This window comes from Tursiops truncatus, chromosome 15, assembly GCF_011762595.2.
Source record: "Tursiops truncatus isolate mTurTru1 chromosome 15, mTurTru1.mat.Y, whole genome shotgun sequence".
Classification (NCBI taxonomy): Eukaryota; Metazoa; Chordata; class Mammalia; order Artiodactyla; family Delphinidae; genus Tursiops; species Tursiops truncatus.
In genome coordinates this window covers 37,938,856-37,959,977 of record NC_047048.1, presented here as the reverse complement: position 1 = coordinate 37,959,977, position 21,122 = coordinate 37,938,856, and the positions used below count along the sequence as shown (strand labels likewise).

The window sequence follows — 21,122 nt, the reverse complement described above, 5'->3', positions numbered from 1 at the left end:
CCAAGGCCAGCGCCCACCCTTCACTGCACCAGCTCCAGCGGCAGGGAGTGCGGTCTATAGAATCACGTGGAGGGAGGGCACCCAGACCAGAGCTCTCTCCCCCCCACCCTCTGGGAACCCAGCACTGAAGGAGGAGCTCCCACCCAGACCCCAACAGACATGCGGGGCTCGCCCCGCGTCCGTCCCCACCCATCAGAAGGAAGGCAGACAAGGCAGCTCCTGAACAAGGCCACTTGACCCCAAAGCTCATCTTCTCACATTATAGCGCCCTCGAAACCACAGAAAAACGACCAAGACAAAGGCACAGATGGCAAGGACACTTCCTCATTTCACTTGTAAGTCCAACTTTTTCTCCCACGTCACGTGGCTCACGGGATCTTAGTTCCTGGACCAGGGATTGAACCCGGGCCTTTGGCAGTGACAGCCCATGTCTTAACCACTGGACCGCCAGGGCCCAATCTGCCCTCACCACCACTTACCAGCTACTAACCTTGGGCAGGCTCCTCCCCTGCAAAGTGGACCTACAAGGGTCGCCTCTTTGAAAGGAGTCCAAGCATCCTACAGAACAGCACAAACAAGGCGATGCCGAGGGCCAGACTATGCAGAAGGCCCTCAACTCAGACGGGTCCCCACGCTGTCCTGCACGGTGCCCCACACAAGGAACAGGACAAGGCTGTGTGGTAAAGGCTGCAGGTCACAGTCAAATCCCACAATTCCACCTAACTTCCTGTACGATGCTTAACAAAGCATATTCAAGGCTCTGAAGTCAGAAGAACATCATACTCAACGGAGGCCAAGCACTCCTGACTTGAAAGATTCACAGAGAAGAAAGCTGGGGCGGGGGGGTCCACCTGTTATAATTTCCTCTTTGCCACAAATCTTTTATGTAGCTATGCTACGCAAACCAGTAACTCTTTATAATAACTGTTGAAAATTCACAATGTGGGTGAGGTGGATTATGGAGCCCATCTTCCCAGGGAAGATTACACGTGTCGAGAAGACTCCGGAGGGATCCACATAGAACAGTGCTACCTGTGAGCAGTGGGGTATCAGATCGTTTTTCACTTATCTGTATTTTTCAATTTTCCTGCACCAAATATATTTCTTATATAACTTTGATAATAACATGTCCCTGGATGTTTATTGCTGCAGAGCAGTTGTTGGTATCTATGGAACAATATATATGAAGACCACTTTGAAAATTATAAAGCGCTATACAGAAGTCACATCTGGAACTTGCTAACGAGAGCTCAAACATGGTGACAACCAAACCAGAAACCCCGTTCCTCTCTGCTTAGTGTAAACACTGAAAATTTAAATCAGCTTTTCTCTGCTCACAACCGCTTTCTCAAATGTCAGCAGAAATCTCTTCAGGACCTGGACTTACACAAATGTTTCATATCAGATTTTTAGGTTACATGGATTTGATGAAGAGGAAGTTTATGTGGTAGTATTTTTTTTTTTTTGCGGTACGCGGGCCTCTCACTGTTGTGGCCTCTCCCGTTGCGGAGCACAGGCTCCGGACGCGCAGGCTCAGCGGCCATGGCTCACGGGCCCAGCCGCTCCGCGGCATGCGGGATCTTCCCGGACTGGGGCACGAACCCGTGTCCCCTGCATCGGCAGGCAGACTCTCAACCACTGCGCCACCAGGGAAGCCCTGTCCTTTACTTTTTTGTTCAAACAGATTCATGGTGAAAATTAAAATTTCAAATTTCTTTTAAGGAACTTTTAAAGAGTAACAGTTAAGTAAAGAAAGGCTTAACAGTTGGAAAAATTTTGTTTAGCATAGTATTAATTGGGTGAAAAAGGTGTAAATTATGTCAAAATGAGAACGTGATATAATTAGAAATAAAGGGCTGAAGGATATTTCCTTCAGTTAAGTAGTGTAACTGGAACTTTTTACTCTTTAACATGTCTTTTATAAATGCATGGTTAATAATTTTATTTGTTGTCAGTAATTAATAGCTTATTAACATTTTCCTCATCTCTGATAATGAATCTTAAATTACAAAAAAAAATTGTCTAAAAGCTTTAACTTAAAAATGAAACTAGATATTGAAATAAATTTGATACTTTTTTATAAAAAAAACAAACAAATGTTTTCATCTGTTTTAAGGCACAAGATAGCTACCAAGGAAATGAGATCTTTTAAGGGGCCAAAGCATGAGAAAAAAAAGGAAAACAGACAGGCAAGTCAAACATACGGTCCCACTTTTCCCCTTGAGGTTCTCAAGCAATGAATTCCAAGCTGAGAATGTGAAAACTTCCAGAATTCTTAAGTGGGTGTTCCAAGTGCACCAAAGATGTGGGCCCTGGTGAAAACCTCAGGCCTTCAGTCAGGACCCCAATGGGCTATATGCTAGGAGAAGGGATGAACCTGAAATAGACCAGCCTGCCCAAAGACTGAAGTCCTGTGTTCAAATCAGATTGGTTCCTGGCTGGAGTAAAGTGACAGGTCCCCACACTAAAGGCCAGTCAGAAGCAAAAGTAAGCCCTCACTGGAGAAAATTACGATCAGGAATTTCAAACGATCTCTGAATTTTTCATATACAATGTCTGGTGTTCAATAAAAACTGCCCAGCATACTAGGAGACGGGACCAACTGACTCAAGAACAAAAGAAAAACAGACAACAGAAACAGAACCACAAAACACCCCAATTTTAAAATTACAGGACATTAAAATATATGTGATTAATGTGTTCAGTAAGTTAAAAGACAAGCTGGAGAGTTTGAGCAGGGGACAGAATATTTAAAAAAAAAAGAATCAAATGAACACTAAAACTGAAAAATATAACAAATGAAGTTAAGAACTCCACAGACAGATGTAACAGTAGACTACACACAACTGAAGAGAAATTAGTGAATGGTACATAGGTCTGGAAAATATGCATACTGAAGCATGATAAGGACAGAAACTACTGAAAAGACTTAAAAAGAAGAAAGGTATGAAACATGAGTAACTGGAATCCCAGAAGGAGAGGAGAAAGAGAGAATACAGCAGAAGCAATATTTGAAGAGCTAATAACTGAGAACTTCCCAAAATTCACGAAAATCATCAAGCCAGAGATTCAAAAAGTACTTCAAACCTCAAGCCAGATAAATAGACATGATAGTAAAACTTCAGTAGTTTTACCAAAGACACAGAAGAAAATCTTTAACGGTGGCACCAAAAAATGACAAATTACCTTGGACGGTGCAGCTGTAAGACTAAGAACCCACATGCCGCGGGCAACTAAGCCCGCACCACAACTACTGAGCCTGCACGCCGCAATGAAAGATCCTGCACACCTCAACAAAGATCCCGCATGCTGCAACCAAGACCTGACGCAGCCAAATAAATAGATAAATAAATACATACATACACATACAAAAAAAATAAACAACAACTGCATAAAAAGCAATGGGGGAGTACATAACTTGTTTTAGTTTAACCTTTAGTCTTTACATTTTCCGGTAAGTGACAAAAGAACCAACTTACACTCAAATAGGTCAGGGATGCATGCTGTAATCTCTAGAGGGACCACTTAAAAAGTAGTAGTACAGGGCTTCCCTGGTGGCACTGTGGTTAAGAATCCGCCTGCCAATGCAGGGGACACGGGTTGGAGCCCTGGTCTGGAAAGATACCACATGCCACAGAGCAACTAAGCCCGTGCACCACAACTACTGAGCCTGCGCTCTAGAGCCTGCAAGCCACAACTACTGAGCCCGCGAGCCACAACTACTGAAGCCTGCGCACCTAGAGCCTGTGCCCTGCAACAAGAGAAGGTACTGCAATGAGAAGCCCACGCACCGCAATGAAGAGTAGCCTCTGCTTGCCACAACTAGAGAAAGCCCATGCACAGCAAGGAAGACCCAACGCACCCAAAAGTAAAAATAAATTAAAAATTTTTAAAAATAGTAGTACATAAATGTAGAACAAGCTAACAGAGGGGGGCATTTGAATAACAAAAAAAATTTAATCCAAAAGAAAGGAGAATGAGGAGGAACAAATAAAACATAAATACTAAAAGATAGCTTTAAGTCCAAATATATTGGTAATTATTATATATTAAATATAAATCAACTAAATATGCCAATTAAGAGTAGATCATCTGGGGACTTCCCTGGTGGCACAGTGGTTAAGAATCCACCTGCCAACTCAGGGGACACGGGTTCGATCCCTGGTCCAGAAAGATCCCACATGCCGCGGAGCAACTAATCCTGTGCACCACAAATACTGAGCCTGCACTCTAGAGCCCATGAGCCACAACTACTGAGCCCACATGCTGCAACTACTGAAGCCCGCGTGCCTAGAGCCCATGTTCCGCAACAAGAGAAGCCACAGCAATAAGAAGCCCACGTACTGCAACGAAATGTAGCCCCCACTCGCCACAACTAGAGAAAGCCCGCGCACAGCAACAGAGACCCAACGCAGCCAAAAATCAATCAATCAATAAATAATTTTTTTTAAAAAGTAGATCATCTGGATTTTTAAAAAGCTATCCATATCCACCTTATAAGAGAAATAACTTAAATATAAGAATACAGAAAATTGGGACTTCCCTGGCGGTCCAGTGGTTGGGACTTCACCTTCCAATGCAGGGGGTGCGGGCTCAATCCCTGGTCGGGGGGCTGGAATCCCACATGCTTCACGGCCAAAAAACCAAAAAACATAAAACAGAAGCAATATTGTAACAAATTCAATAGAGACTTTAAAAATGGTCCACATAAAAAAAAATCAAGAAAAAAAAAGAATATAGAAAATTTCAGAATTCCGGGGCAGTCCAGTGGTTAGGGACCTGCACTCTCACTGCTGAGGGCCTGAGTTCAATCCCTGGTCGGGGAACTAAAATCCCACAAGCCACACACTGCGGCCAAAAAAAAGAATACAGAACATTGAAAATAAAAGACTGAAATCTCTTCACGAGAAAAAAAATTTTTTTGTAACTACATATGGTGACAGATGTTAACTAGACTTACTGTGGTGACCATTTCACACTATATACAAATATCGAATGGTTATGGTGTACCCCTGAAACTAAGAGAATGTATGTCAATTATATCTCAATAAATAAATAAAAGATTAGGAAACACATAAATCATGCAAATACTTTTAAAAGAAAGTTGGGGTAGCTATACCAATATCAGACAAAGTAGATTTTTAAGCAAAAAGCAATATTAGATATAAAGACATGTTATAATAATAAAATGGTCAATCCACAGAAACAAGTAACAACTCAATGTGTATGCATGTAAACTATGGACTCAAAACACACAGAGCAAAACTGGACAGAAAAAACAACAACAGACAAATCCACATTCATAGTGGGAGACTTCAACCAATAAATTCAGCCTCGACATTCAACACTAGTGGCATATTGAAACACATAAGCCATATCTTGTTTCTGAATCCTTAATAAAAGGAATCAGATAGAATTTCTCACTTGATCTGATTTTTTTTAAACTAGATTTCTTTATCAAAGGTGGGAGGCCAAAAAGGGTAAAACCAATGCAGAGGTAGCTCCTGGCTGTGACATGAACCACAAGGGAAGCAGCGGCTTCCTTGAGATAAAGGTCAGGGGTCTCAGGACGGGGATGTGAACGCTGTACTCAAGGGCACAGGCGGGCGGGTGGATTCCGCACATCTTGCAGGTGTTTTCTAAGAACTCGAGTCATTTCTTTCACTACATATTTATCAAGAGCAGACCTGCAAGACAGTATCTTAAGCCAAGGACAAATAAGACTAAGACACAGTCCTTCTCAAAGGGCTCTGAGCTGTTTAAAGCTCAATCTGAAAGCCATTTCAATGTGCTTTTACCATCTCCCACCAGCACAACTCAGGGTCCCCAACAATCTCCAGGCTGCTAGACGTAAGGACACCAGCCCCCATCTCACATCACCTATCAGCAGTGCCGACGGCTACTCAACCCATCTTTCTTGGTGCACTTTCTTCATTTGGTCTCCAAGACCCCATACTCCGCTGGTTTCCTCCAACCTCACTGCCAGGTCTCTGCAACCCTAGGCAGTGGAAAGCCGCCAGAGGCCTTCTTGTCTCTATCTACGTTCGCTCACTGGGGGGGTCACAACAAGGCTCACGGCTCCAAATACCATCAATACACTGACAATTTGAGAGAGACCAAAGCAGAAGCCGCAGTCTCAGAAATGCCAAGTCACCTCTCTGCGCTCTCCTCCCACCCCTCGCCCCTCGGCCACTCTGCCCCAGCTAGGCTGCCTTTCCTACTTGCTCTTCCCTCGTCCTCCTCCAGGTACACGGTCTGTGCTCTCACCTTCTTCAGGCTTTGCTCAAAAGTCACCCTCCAGAATGAGACCCTCTCTGGCCACTCCTGTGAAAATGGCTCCCTCTGCCCCAACTTAAACTGCACCATCTGAAATGCTCAGTATTTTAGTTGCGTTCTCACCTTGTATCTCCCCCTGTTAAAAGTGTAAGCTCCACAATTGGAGGGATTTTTTTTTTTTTTTTTTTTTTTTTTGTGGTACGTGGGCCTCTCACTGTTGTGGCCTTTCCCGTTGCAGAGCACAGGCTCCGGGCGCGCAGGCTCAGCAGCCATGGCTCACGGGCCCAGCCGCTCCGCGGCATGTGGGATCTTCCCGGACCGGGGCACGAACCCGTGTCCCCTGCATCGGCGGGCGGACTCTCAACCACTGCGCCACCAGGGAAGCCCAATTGGAGGGATTTTTATCTGCTTTGTTCACTAGTGAATCTCCAGCTTCTAGAAGAGTATATGGCACATGGAGGACACTCAATGAACGAATGAATCTGTATTTCTGTCAATTCTCCTTTTAAAGGGGCAGCTGTATTGGGGCCACACAGAGTCATCTTTTCCTGTCTGCTCAGACACAGCTTCTCTTGGTCATATGTGGACCGCTGTCCTTGAGCCCCCCTTTTGTTCTCCAAAACTCCAAAACACCGATCGTAATAGTCTGCTGAGAACATCCAGTTATTTTACCAGCAAAACGAGTTTATTCAGGAATAGCAGAGAATTGCAATTCAGGACGACAATGCTATAGCAAAAACTACAGGCAAGTCCAGCAAACAAAAGAGAGGAGTGTTACTTTATAGAGAAAAGGAGGAAGCTGAGAGGGGTGCTTTGAACCAAAGTCCCTTGGAGGAAAGCAAGAGTTCAGGGTGGTGATGGATTCCTATTGGCTGAGCTGCAAGGGTTCCAACAGGCTGGGCTTGGCGCTGGGCAAGAACTCTTCCTTCCTCCTGCAGGGGCAGTAAAGTAGATACCTCCCTGCTGGGAATGCAAGGTACCTCTCTTCCTGCGCGGTCTCTAACTGAGGTGGAGTGTAGGGCATCAGAGCTCCCCTTCTGGACTCCAGACTTTAAATGAGGTTTCCTTTATTCAGTTTCACAAGTCCACTGCCAGCATAGGGATCAACTGTCCTCAGATGAACAAACAGTCCTCAAGAAGATTCAGTAAGAAATCCAAGAATTACACAAGAATGAGATACAGCATCCATATCTTCCCCAAGACACCAACCCTTCAGCCGTGCCTAATTCAGGCAAGCTTAACACACAGAACAAATGTGCTCCTGACAAGTTATATGTATGCATATAATTTTTATCCACTGAATAATCTCAAGGGTACTAAAGGCATCCCAAAGAGAATTCTCATTGAGAAAGAAAGAATCGGACTTCCCTGGTGGCACAGTGGTTAAGAATCCACCTGCCAATGCAGGGGACACGGGTTCGAGTCCTGGTCCAGGAAGATCCCACATGCCGCGGGGCAACTAAGCCTGTGGGCCACAACTACTGAGCCTGCACTCTAGAGCCCGCAAGCCACAACTACTGAAGCCCGTGTGCCTAGAGCCCATGCTCCGCAACAAGAGAAGCCACTGCAATGAGAAGCCCACACAGCGCAACAAAGAGTAGCCCCCGCTCGCAGGAACTAGAGAAAGCCCACATGCAGCAACAAAGACCCAACTCAGCCAAAAATAAATAAATTAAATATAAATAAATTAAAAATAAATAAACTCTTCCCAAACTGACATGAGTTAAAAAAAAAAAAAGAATCCTTCCACAATGTTACCACCTACAAATTACATATTTTACAGTCATCACATTAGATCATCGCTAAACAGCAGTGCTCCACATCTCCTTTTCCTTCACTGACTTCCCAAAGAATTCTCATTTGTATTTAAAATAAGTTTTGCAAACTAGGCCCAGCTCTATAACCATAGGAAAAAGGAGCAGTCTTTCTCCCACATATGCAGGACTTCTTGACACAACCCACCATGTCTCCCTACTGAGGGGTGGGTAGGGGCATGATGTTAATGTGAAAGTTAATACACAGAACCCTCACTTAAAATGGAGATGGGGGAATTCCCTGGCAGTCCAGTGGTTAGAACTCCATGCTCTCACTGCCAAGCACCCAGGTGCAATCCCTGGTCGGGGAACTAAGATCCCACAGGCTGGGCAGTGTGGCCAAAAAATAAATAAATAAAAATAATAAAATGGAGTTGGGAGGCCAGGAAAGGGAGCCCTCACACCCTACCATCATCAATTGCAGACCCAACAGGAAGAGACATACCTTTGCATCTCCAACATGAAGAAGGACCACCCAGCAGGACCGAGAGAGAATTTCTCTTTGCCTGGCAACAGCTCAGCCAATGAAAAGCCACTGTACTCTGAACTCCCAGTTTCCTCCAATGGGCTCTTTGTTTATAGCAGCCCCTCCCAACTCCTCCTTCTCCTGTATAAAAGAAGTTCCTCTCCTTTGTTCTCTGGACTTGTCTGTGGTTCGCTATAGACTGCATGTCCCAAATTGCAATTCTTTGCAATAAACCCATTTTCTGGTAAAATAACTGGCTGTTATATTGTTTTAGGTCAACACCAGAAAGATTTTTAAATGCTGATCCATGAACAATTAAAAAAAAAAAGATGATTTCGTCTTTTTAGAGTATATATTCAGAAAACAAGAGCAAGAGAAATTTAGTAGAAAGAGCTGAAAACACAACAAAAGAAAACAAACAGAAAATAGGAGAAGAAGAAACAAGATTTAAAGGATCATTCCAAATGGTCCCACATCTAAATAACACAGGCTCCAAAATGAGAAAAGTAATGAGAAGTATTTTGACAGGGACTTTTTAAGCCAATGCAACATAAGGGAAGATTTATGTCAGAAAATCAAATGAAAAAATTCAACAACCATAACTTTAAAACACACACACACAAAAATGGCACAAGAAAGAAAATGCTTGGTCCAACTTGGCTCAGCAATGAAAACACCAAATATGGATGTAAACCAAACCCAGAATGTGTTAATAATCAGGCCAGGTGGTGGGGAAAGGAGAGCATCCACAGAGACTGGCTCAGGGCAGATGCCCCAAGGACAGCAGTATGAGCACATCACTCAGAAAGGGGGGTGTGATGGACTGAGAGTCTACATCCCCCAGATTCTGATGTGGAGGCCCCTACCCCCCCATGTGGCTGTATTTGGAGATGGGGCCTCTAAGGAAGTCACATGGTTAAATGAAGTCATGAAAGTGGGGCCCTGATCTGACAGGATCATTACCCTTAACCAGAAGAGATGCTGGAGAGCTGTTTCTCTCTCCACACAGACACACTGAGAAAAGGCCATGTGAGCAAACCATGAGAAGAATGGAATGAAACCTACCTTGCCAGCGCTTTGGTCTGGGACCTCCAGCCTCCAGAACCGTGAGAAATAAATGTCTGTTGTTTAACCCCCAAGTCTATGATATTTTGTCCTGGCAGCCTGAGCTAATACACTAGGGTAAAACACAGTTGGAAGCGGCCATCCTGGAAAGGCCAGAGGGTCATGAGACTGCTAAATTTAGTTATCAGCCTTTTAGCATTATTGGAATTTTTCCTTCTCTCCATTGTTTCAATAAAAATTAAAATTAATTAAAATACTGGTATAGGGACTTCCCTGGTGGTCCAGTGGTTAAGACTCTGTGCTTCCAATGCAGGAGGTGCGGGTTTGATCCCTGGTCAGGGAACTAAGATCCAGCATGCCACGGTCAATGTGGCCAAAAACACACAAAACAAAACAAAACTGGTATAGCAGTGCAAACATTAAGAAGACCGAAGATCATACTAAAAGGAAACATTTATATGCATCCTTTTAAAAGAAAAAATATGCTGTTGAAAAACTGCACATAATTCACACCCTCTTGTGATATATCTTTGTATATATTTTAATAACATACTTTCGAATTACAAAGGTTTATGTTTTATAGGAATTTGGAAAATGTCGAAAAACAAAAAGAAGAAAATAGAAAGCCTATGTTCTCTAACCATGCAGAAAAAAAATCCCTGTGCAATCAATCCTGCTATTAGACATTCAAGTTACTCTAACTGCTGGCTATTACACGCAACATTCTTTATGATTTTTTTTTTTTTTTTGCGGTACGTGGGCCTCTCACTGTTGTGGCCTCTCCCGTTGCGGAGCACAGGCTCTGGACGTGCACGCTCAGCGGCCATGGCTCACGGGCCTAGCCGCTCCTCAGCACGTGGGATCTTCCCGGACCGGGGCACGAACCCGTGTCCCCTGCATCGGCAGGCAGACTCTCACCCACTGCACCACCAGGGAAGCCCTATGATTATTTTTAAATATTTGTTCAAGAGAAGACACTGGCCCTACAGACTAAAAATGAGCCGGTGATCCAGAGAGGGTCAATACCAGATAAAAGCACGTTAAAGATTCGAAGGGCACAAGGCTGGATGAGCAGAGGGCCAGGGAATGGGAGCCTCCTGCTGCTGGGGGCTGAGAAGGGTGCCCACCCAGCCACACAACGCAGGGCTCACCTCTATCCATCATCAAAACTGGAGGAGTTTGGTCCAAACTAAAGAGCTGAGTCCAGTTGCTACAAAGAGTTTCACCAGTTCTGAGAAGGCTTGTGGGCTGAGGCTGTAATCCACCCAGGGGAGGGGTGAGGAGGGGTGAGCCTGAAGCCCTTCACATGCACCCACAAGGTCCTGTGAACGGCCTCTTTGAAGACTGCGTTTATTTTCACAAAATCAGACAGCCAGCCTGAGTTCCAGGAAGGGACTGAAGAGATTTACTGAGTTGTTTCCTCAGAGCAAACACTTTTTGGAATTAATGAGCTCTGAGAGGACACTGAGTGGCTCACAAAAACGTGCATTTGTACTGATGTGACATGGGGGAAAAATAAAGCAACGATTTTCTTACACACACACACGTACTCGGCCTCAAGCTGGACTGAAGAAAGAATTATTAGACTGCCTTCCTTTCCTAAATGAACAACCACTACTTGGCCAAATTCCATTATTTCTAATGACTGCTGGGTAAACTGGTGTAAATGAAGTCAGGATTCTAGAAGAGAATAACAGAGCCAGTGAGTATGAATCAAATTCCAGCCTCTGTGACGCTAACTGATGCACAAACCTGCGAACTGGCTGATCCCCCAGCAGCTGATGCACAGAAGACACACGTGACCAGCCGCCAGCCCAGCCTCCCCAACCCAGCGGCCAGGCGGCAGAACCACGGGCGGCGTGGGCCTCGCAGACCGCTGTCTCTGTAGGCACTTCCCTTTCATAAACCCACCAACGTGGAGCCCCAGACAAAGGGGCCTCTCTATTCCAAAATTCTTCAGGCTGACAGCTAACTGCACTTCCCGGACTTTGTCGAAACATGTCATCAAAGACTACAGAGTTTTGGGGCTTCCCTGGTTGTCCAGTGGTTAAGAATCCGCCTTCCAATACAGGGGACGTGAGTTCAATCCCTGGTCGGGGAACTAAGATCCCACATACCGTGGGGCAACTAAGCCCATGTGCTGCAACTAATGAGCCCATGCGCCAGAACTAGAGAGAGGCCCGCGCGCCCCCTGCGCTGCAACGAAAGATCCCACGTGCCGCAACTAAGACCTGACGCAGCCAAAAATAAATAAATAAATGAATAAATAAACAAACAAATATTAAAAGAAAAAGGCTGGGCTTCCCTGGTGGCGCAGTGGTTGAGAATCTGCCTGCTAATGCAGGGGACACAGGTTCGAGCCCTGGTCTGGGAAGATCCCACATGCCGTGGAGCAACTAAGCCCGTGAGCCACAACTACTGAGCCTGCGCGTCTGGAGCCTGTGCTCCACAATGAGAGGCTGCGATAGTGAGAGGCCCGTGCACCGCGATGAAGAGTGGCCCCCGCTTGCCACAACTAGAGAAAGCCCTCGCACAGAAACGAAGACCCTACACAGCCAAATAAATAAATAAATAAATAAATAAAAAGGAAAAAAAAGAAAAAGGCTACAGAGTTTTATATGACTAAAACAGAGAAAAAATATTTTTTGACTCTCCTGTAACTAGTTTAAAAACTTTTATTAGCCAGCCTCCCCCCCCCCCACTGATAGGCATGTAAAATGCTCACAGTGTGCTGGTACCACAACAGGGTCTCCCGTGGACACGCTGTGTCACAGGAGCCTGGGGTGCAGTCCAGGGGCAGTGGGAAGTCCCCGCGTCGTGGAAGAAGGAAGAGCGTAGTCAGACCTGCATCTAGAAAGGTCCGTTTGGGCACTGTGGGGAGAAAAGACTGAGGCAGAGGCTCACCCAGAAGGCTCTGCGGGTCCAGGAGGAGGGTGGGGGGGCCGGAGTGCAGACAGCAAGAGGCAGAGGGTTCAGCATACATTCGGATGGGGAATCACGTGGACCACGTTGACCTGGTAGATGGTGGTGCCACTTCTGGAGGTAAGGATGGCCACGAGAGGAGCAGGTTTGGGGTGGGGAATTAACATGCCTCACTCTCAGGAAATATGATTATTAAAATCGGGATGTGTCATTCGTTACTTTGAAATCATTTGTAACCCAGATACAAATTTCACCAACATCTAGCAGACCACTAAGTTCAGATGATGATGAAGAACCACACAAGGATGTGAAACTCCCTGAGCACCTGCTGTGTGCACTGAGCCTGCTGTGTGCGGGCACCCCTAGGGGTCAGCTCACAGAACCTCCCTGACAACGTCATTGGGCAGGCCCTTACTTCATTGTCCCCATTTTTACAGAAAAGCTCAGAGAGGTGAAGCAACTTCCCCACCATCACACAACCAGGAGAAGGCTGACCCAGAAGACACAGCCTGTGGAAAAGTCACCAAGTGAGGGGTCCTTAAGTGAAACCACTGAGATAAATGTTCTCCCATTCAGCCAGCAAGGGGAATGGGAAGATTTGTAAACTCCTGTCTTTTTGTTTTTTCAGTTGCGCCACATGGCTTGTGGGATATTAGTTCCCTGACCAGGGATTGTATCCAGGCCCTAGGAAGTGAGAGCGTGGAGTCCTAACCATTGGACCGCCAGGGAATTCCCTGTCAACTGTCTTGAGAGCCCCACAGCTGCACACTAGGGCCTGTCTGAAAACATCTCCAGTGAACAACCTTGGGATCATCTGTTCAGTTAAAGGAATTCATCCAGTTGGACAAGTTACATACCTGGAAGGTGACAAGGGACTGGCAGCAGGGCCATGCTCTCTTCCCTAGCTTTGTGCCCCACATTTAAGAGTGACTAAAAGCACAGCAGTAGGAAGAAAGAGGGGGAAGGCCACAGGGAGAGCCACACTTTACAAATGAGTCACCTTCCATCACAAATGACCTAAAAATTCAACAGTGAAGAGTATTTGCTGAAGGTCAAATCAAACAGGCTCACTATTAACGGGACCAGTGTCCTGAGACCCCCACCACCAGGGCCACCGCCACCCTTTGGACTGGAGCCCCTTGGCAGCCAAGTGCCAGAGTCACCGCCCCAACCCCACCCGCTGCACTGGAATGCCAACCAGAAACCCCAGATCAATCTCACTTTTCCACCTTCCACATGAAACTATACACATTTGGGTGCTTCCTCTTTTTACATTTCCTTTAAGCCATTTACCAGAAATACAGTTGATAAGGCAACAAACAAGTCAGGTAGTTCCTCAGTCTGGAGAGGAAGGGTTAGTCACCCACCCTTCAAAGGACCCACAAGTCGCTGAGTTATTCCTGCTACAAACACCATCTGTGCTCCACTCTCCGGCCACGGCCGCGATGACCAGCCCTGACCAAGAGTGCCTCACTGGCTGGCCCACCAGGAAGCCATAAGGAAATATCAGCTGGACCCTGTCCTCAGGGAACTTCTCAGTGAGGGAGGTAGTGAAGAGAAATGGAAAGCATCTGCTGCTGTTAGACATTAAAAGCAGCAGTGAGGGACTTCCCTGGTGGTCCAGTGGTAAAGAATTGTCTTCTAGGACTTCCCTGGTGGCACAGTGGTTAAGAATCCGCCTGCCAATGCAGGGGACATGGGTTCGAGACCTGCTCCAGGAAGATCCCACATGTCGCGGAGCAACTAAGCCCGTGCGCCACAACTACTGAGCCTGCGCTCTAGAGCCCGCGAGCCACAACTACTGAAGCCCGTGCGCCTAGAGCCCATGCTCTGCAACGAGAAGCCACCGCGATGTGAAGCCCACACACTGCAACGAAGAGTAGCCCCCGCTCGCTGCAACTAAAGAAAGCCCGTGTGCAGCAACAAAGACCCAATACAGCAATAAAAAATATATATATAAAATGAATAAATAAATCTTTTTTAAAAAAAGAATTGCCTTCTAATGCAGGGGACGTGGGTTTGATCCCTGGTCAGGGAGCTAAGATCCCACACACCACGGGGCAACTAAGCCCACGCGCTACAACTACTGAGCTCACGCTCCTCTACGAGAGAGCCCGTGTGCCGCAAACTACAGAGCTCATGCGCCCTGGAGTCTGCGCGCCACAGCTAGAGAAGAGAAAATCCACACGCCACAACTAGAGAGAAGGCCCACGACCCACGATGATAGCCCACACACCACAACAAAAGATCCTGCATGCCTCAACTAAGACCCGATGCAGCCAAAAATAAATTAAATAAATAAATATTTTTTTAAAAAAAACAGCAGCGATATAGACAAGGTCCTACTGAAGAGCATAGGGAATTGTATTCAATATCCTGAGATAAACCATAATGGAGAGGCTTCCCTGGTGGTCCAGTCGGTAAGATGCCACGCACCCAATACAGGGGGCCCAGGTTCTATCCCTGGTAGGGAACTAGATCCCACATGCATGCCACAACTAAGAGCCTGCATGCTGCAACTAAACATGCCACAACCAAGAGCCCACATTCTGCAACTAAGACCCAGTGCAGCCAAATAAATAAACAAATAAATATTTTAAATGATAAAAAATAGGAATCCCCTGGTGGCACAGTGGTTAAGAATCCACCTGCCAACGCAGGGGACACGGGTTCGAGCCCTGGTCTGGGAAGATCCCACATGCCACAGAGCAACTAAGTCCGTGCACCACAGCTACTGAGCCTGCACTCTGGAGCCCGCAAGCCACAACTATTTAAGCCCGTGCTCCTAGAGCCTGTGTTCGCAACAAGAGAAGCCACCTCAAGGAGAAGCCCACATACCACAACAAAGAATAGCCCCCACTCATCACAACTAGAGAAAGCCTGTGCGCAGCAATGAAGACCCAATGCAGCCAAAAATAAATAAATAAATATATTTTTAAAAAATAAAAATAAAAATTGGGTTGCCTTTAAAAAAACATAATAGAAAAGAATATAAAAAAGAATGCATATTTTGGGACTCCCCTGGTGGCACAGTAGTTAAGAATCCGCCTGCCAAGGCAGGGGACACAGATTCGAGCCCTGGTCCAGGAAGATCCCACGTGCCATGGAGCAACTAAGCACGTGTGCCACAACTAGTGAGCCTGTGCTGTAGAGCCCGCGAGCCACAACTACTGAACCCACGCGCCTAGAGCCCGTGCTCCGCAACAAAGACAAGCCACAGCAATGAGAAGCCCACGCACCGCAACAAAGAGTAGCCCTCGCTCGCTGCAACTAGAGAAAGCCTGTGCACAGCAACGAAGACCCAACACAGCCATAAATAAATAAATAAATTTATTTATTTAAAAAAAGAATGCATATATATGTATAACTGAGTCACTTTGCTGTACAGCAGAAATTAAGACAACATTGTAAGCCAACTGTACTTCAATTAAAAAAAGAGAGAGAGGGGTTTCCCTGGTGGTCCAGTGGTTAAGAATCCGCCTTCCAATGCAGGGGACGTGGGTTCGATTCCTGGTCAGGGAACTAAGATCCTGCATGCTATGCGGGGCAACTAAGCCTGCATGCCACAACTAGAGAGAAGCCCGTGCGACGCAACAAAGAGCCCACGAGCCGCAACGAAACTCCCGCGTGCTGCAACTAAGACCTGATGCAGCCAAAAAGAAAGAAAGAATTTTTTTTTTAAAAAAAAGAGAGAGAGAGACAAAAGAAAACCAGCAGCAATCGCTAAGCACAGGTGGTTGAAGGGCTGAAGATGGCTTGACTCAGGCCTGACCAACCAGGCCCAGCACAGCCCCTGGAGGCCAGGCCAGGCCAAGCTTCTGAGCCTGCTAATGTCTTACAGACCCTGGTCCCCCAGGCCAAAGCATTAAGTATATAAACAGCCAAAACACCTTCAGAGGACCCTCTGCCAATTCACACCAAATTTAAATGGTGCGTATGAACCAACCAAAGTTATGTTCAAAGTTCCACTGAAAAAGGGCAATAAAGACTGTGAAAGTCTTCCACACAAAGAATAGAAGAGCAGCAAGTTATTCTGTGACCCCTCAGCCCTGGGCTCTTTATCCTAGTCACCGCAGGTGACTAGGATAAATGCAGAAAAAGCCAGGGGCATCCCTGTTTTCTCAGTTTTGACAAAGACCCACATAAAAGGCTCATTTACCATCTCTCAAGCCAGCGATCTGAAAAGATCTGAAAAACAGCCGTGTGCACACATGTGAAGCAAATGAGGACTGTTGCTCAGGCCTCCCGCCAGGGAACAGGGAGCCTGGACGACACCAGTGAGCACAGTGGGAGCAGCCTCCTGGCTGACACACTCCTCCACGCAGAATCAATGCTGAGAGAAGCACCTGCTGCTGCAGGAAACACATCCCCTGAGCTGAGGTTCCCACCCGGCTCCTCCTCCTGGCAGCGGGCATTCACTAGCTGCCTATTCACTACCCACTCTCCTCCTCCCTTCCCCGACCCCAATCTTCCCCTGAAGGACCACTCCCCCTGCTGGAGAGTGGTGATGCTGTCTGAATGGGGCACCCCACTTTTCTTCTGGGGTGGCCCTATTTGGTGTAAGCCCAAGAGCAGAGCCTCAGTCCTTGCACAGTGATTATGCTGGAGTGGGCAGGACACACTGGCACACAGCACCCCCAGCCACTCAGGGCAAACTGCAGAACGTTCCTTCAGTGGGAAGCATCTGTTTACAAAACAAGGGAGCCAACCTGAGAGCGAAGCTGGCCGCAGGAAGGCAGAGGCAAAGAAGCATTCAGAAACGGGACAGTTTCTTACAAAAACGAACGTAATCTCAGCATATAATCCAGCAATTGTGCTCCTTGATATTTTACCCAAAGGAAATGAAAACTCACGTCCACACAAAAACCTGCACACAGGTGTTTACCGCAGCTTTAGTCATAACTGCCAAAAACTGGAACCATCAGGATGTCCTTCAGCAGGTGAATGGATAAGTAAACTGTGGTCTATCCAGACAATGCAATATTATTCAGTGTTAAAAAGAAATGAGCTATCAAGCCACGAAAAGACACTGAAAAACCTTAAAAGCATATTACTAAGTGAAAGAAGCCAATATGAATAGGCTACATACTGTATACTTCCAGCTACATGGTATTCTGGAAAAGGCAAAACTGTGGAGACAGTAAAAAGATCGGTGGTTGCCAGGGGTTGGGGGCTGGAGAGGTTAAACACGCCGAGCACAAAGGAAACTACCCTGTTTAGAGTGATAGATACAAGTCACCGAGAGGGAACCCTAATGTAAGCTATGGACTGTAGGTGATTAGTGTAGGCTCATCAGCTGTAACAAATGACCACCCTGGTGGGGGATGGTGATAGTGGGGGAGGCTGTGCATGTGTGGGGGGAGGGGTATATGGGAAACCTCTGTACCTTCCTCTTAATTTTGCTGGTAACCTAAAACTTCTCCGAAAAAAGAAATAAGTCTTTGAAAGAAAAATGGCTGGAGTCCGAATCAAACCACATCTGAAGCTGGGCCTGCCTCTGGACTTTTCACTTACCTGAGCCAACCAATCCCCTTCAGTGTTTAAGCCGGGGTGGGCTGGCTTTTCTGTGACTTTCACACTAATGCATCCTAACTGCACACCCTTGCAGAGCAAGTAGAATGTGCTGGACTCCATATCCTGCTAGTGCTGATGAACAATGACCCTGACACAGGGGACTGTCCACCCGCACAACCGCAAAGGCAGCCCCCAGAAGGACGGGGTCTGAGCACAGGCAGGACTCGTGAGTGCCAGACTCCCACGGCCACCAGCAGCTCCACGAGAGGCAAGTTAAAAACGAGCATGTACGAGTCCTTACAGCAACATATTCTATTAATTTGATAGTAAAGGTTATTTATTACAAATAGAGCAAACCAAAGAGAAAAAAAGCAAAGTTGCTGCTATGACCGGCCCCCGACTGAGAACTGAAAAGTGTGCAGACTGGCTGGTTGGGGGAGGGGTGGCACGCAGGAATTTCTAAAATTAGAAATCAGAATTGAGCTCAATTTGTTTTTCCCTGCAGCCCAGGCCTCAAATTTAATCCCATTTTTAAACTGTTCTAATCAAATATGACAACTTAAAGGTTAGGTCTGAAAAGCTGTGTCAGTTACTAGCCTTACCTATCAGGATAATTTTATAGTATATTCTGCCCTAAAAAGACTGCTAAATCAATAAGGTTTAAAGACAGTGTGAGCAAAAGGCCCACAAAAATTACCTAAGCAGTGTATCTTCAATCACATCACTTAAAGGACATTTAAACCTTAAAAATGTTTAATCCTGTGTTTTATCAGCAAGTGACCAATTTCTCTGCCACAGTAAGCCTGAAGAAGTGATCTGCGCTTTTACTAACTCCACGGGAGAGGCCCAGCACTTGGGGATGTGCTTGCAGACTCTTGATTAAATCAGCAGGGCCACAGGAATTCCAGGCTTTCAAAGTTTCACAGGCAGGAGTATCCAGAACCAGCTACAGGGAAATGAGTGAGAACCGAAGTGCCCACTAAAATCGGCAACAGGCTCCAACTTGAGACCAAATAAACTTCCAGCAACCACAGAAAAGAGAACGAAGAAACAGGTTTCCAAAGTGGTAACAACTTCCCGATAGCACCACTCCACGCCTCCAAAGCCGCATATGTGCCCACGTGCAAAGACTGTGATCACAACTTCAGAATGCTGGGAACTGAATACACAACAGCACAACTCATTTTCCTGGCGGGAGAAAGGTCCAATCCTGGAGCCACAACCACTTTGGAAGTTCCCAAAGTGCTCGGACAACTTGAAGCACATCAGCCTCCTCACCACCACCCCACCCCCTGACCTCTAGGAAGAACCTTATAAGACAGTTACAAAATGCAATGATCCAGAATTCTCTGCGTACTGATGCACTGAAATGTCCACTCTTCTCTTTATTCAGCCAAAAGGATTATGTCTGCCAGGTAAACCACCTTCTGTGCAAGAGGACACAAATTTTACTGCTAAAGGGTAAGGTTTAGGGACTCCCCTGGTGGCACAGTGGTTGAGCGTATGCCTGCCAATGGAGGGGACACAGGTTCGATCCCTGGTCCGGGAAGATCCCACATGCTGCGGAGCAACTAAGCCCGTGTGCCACAACTACTGAGCCAGCGAGCCACAACTACTGAAGCCCACGCACCTAGAGCCCGTACTCTGCAACAAGAGAACCCACTGCAATGAGAAGCCAGTGTACTGCAACAAAGAGTAGCCCCCCCGCTTGCCGCAACTAGAGAAAGCCCGCGCGCAGCAACGAAGACCCAACGCAGCCATAAATAAATAAATAAATAAGTAAATTTATTAAAAAATAAAAAAATAAAAATAAAGGGTAAGGTTTAAATGTCATATCACTTCTAAGAATTCCAATGTTCCTAATGACTTACAAAGCCATATATTTTAGGCTGTTCTTGATAAAAGTGCCCTCAAAATACAAACATTAAAAACATCTAATGACAAACGTGAAGGCATCATGAGTAAAGAGTAAAACCACAATTTGCCCCAGCTCCAGGAGTCCACCCACTTTGGGGCTGAAGGACAAGACCTTTCCCTGCTAGTTCTCCAGGTCTTGGAGGTGAGCACAGAAACGGAGGCCTCGGGTCGGACTCACCTGAACTCTCTGCCTTCGCTGTACCGTCTACTTGAGGAGGCCCTCGGGGCGGCGGTTTCCAGGAGCAGCTTCTGCGTGAGCCTGCCAGGGGGAGCAGGGTCTCTGCCATCGTCTTCGTCTACGTCTTGGTCACATTTCCATTCCTCATCTTCGTTCAAAGTGGGTAGGTATCCAGGTACTCCCTTCCCTGTCCCCGACCCGGAGCTCTGGTCACTGCAGAGCTTTGGGCTCTCCGAGCCTGTCCTCGTGTACTCCAAATAAATATCGGACTTGAGGAACGAGGGGTAGGTGTTCTCCTCCATGGTAGACTGGATTTCCGTCTGGGCCTGGTCGAACATGGCAGGATCAATCTGCTGCTTCATGATGCAGTCCTTTATGAAGCTCTTGGTGGCTGGCTTGGTCTGCCTGGACACAATGCCATTGTTATCGAGGATGTACTTGCGGTAGATAGCTCTGGCCAGCTTCAGCCTCTTCTCCTCATTCGAGTCACAGGGCTCCAGTTTCCTAAAGCCGCTGCAGGCAAACCAGAAGTCCAGGAGATCAGCACAGTCCTCCTGCTTCAGAAAAGTTCTAAACAGGTTTATCCCGTCTTGATCATCCAGTAGGGAGTGCAGCGACTCGGCCCACTTCAAGTACGGAGGGGTGGGCGAAGCGCTGCCCTCAGGCTCGTACCCCAGGTCCAGATCTGAGCGCCTCGGAGTGGCTGTTGAAGTCTCACCTTTAATCCCGGCACCTTTCCCAGAGCAGAAGCTGTGGCTGATGGGCCTGGGGTCCGTGGACACCAGTTCACCCTCCTCACCAGGCACTGGGGGTCGGGGGGCATCTTCGGTGAAACTTGCTCCGAGGTCCAAGGGGAAACCCTGCTCTTGGATATTCATTTTGGGACTCTGTGCGTCAATGAACAATGAGCGCTGCACCCTAATACATCAGTACTTACAGCTCCAAAGTGAATCAATCTGTCCTGTTGAAA

General features: G+C 46.7%; 1 protein-coding gene across 9 annotated transcripts in view; it reads right to left on the bottom strand.

Annotated features, from left to right (window-relative positions):
- Positions 1-21,122, bottom strand: part of AXIN1 (axin 1) — a 64,798-nt gene that overhangs the window by 28,499 nt on the left and 15,177 nt on the right. For 5 of the 9 annotated variants that reach the window (XM_033840553.2, XM_033840557.2, XM_033840558.2 and 2 more), the window contains exon 2: positions 20,153-21,113. The exons of 2 other annotated variants lie outside the window; for them this stretch is intronic. In XM_033840553.2, the coding sequence (XP_033696444.1) occupies positions 20,153-21,030 (878 nt within the window). In that variant the 5' untranslated portion in view covers positions 21,031-21,113. Of the gene's footprint in view, positions 1-20,152; positions 21,114-21,122 lie in introns of those variants that run through there. 2 more of the 9 variants (XM_033840560.2, XM_073792554.1) reach the window with 2 other exon arrangements.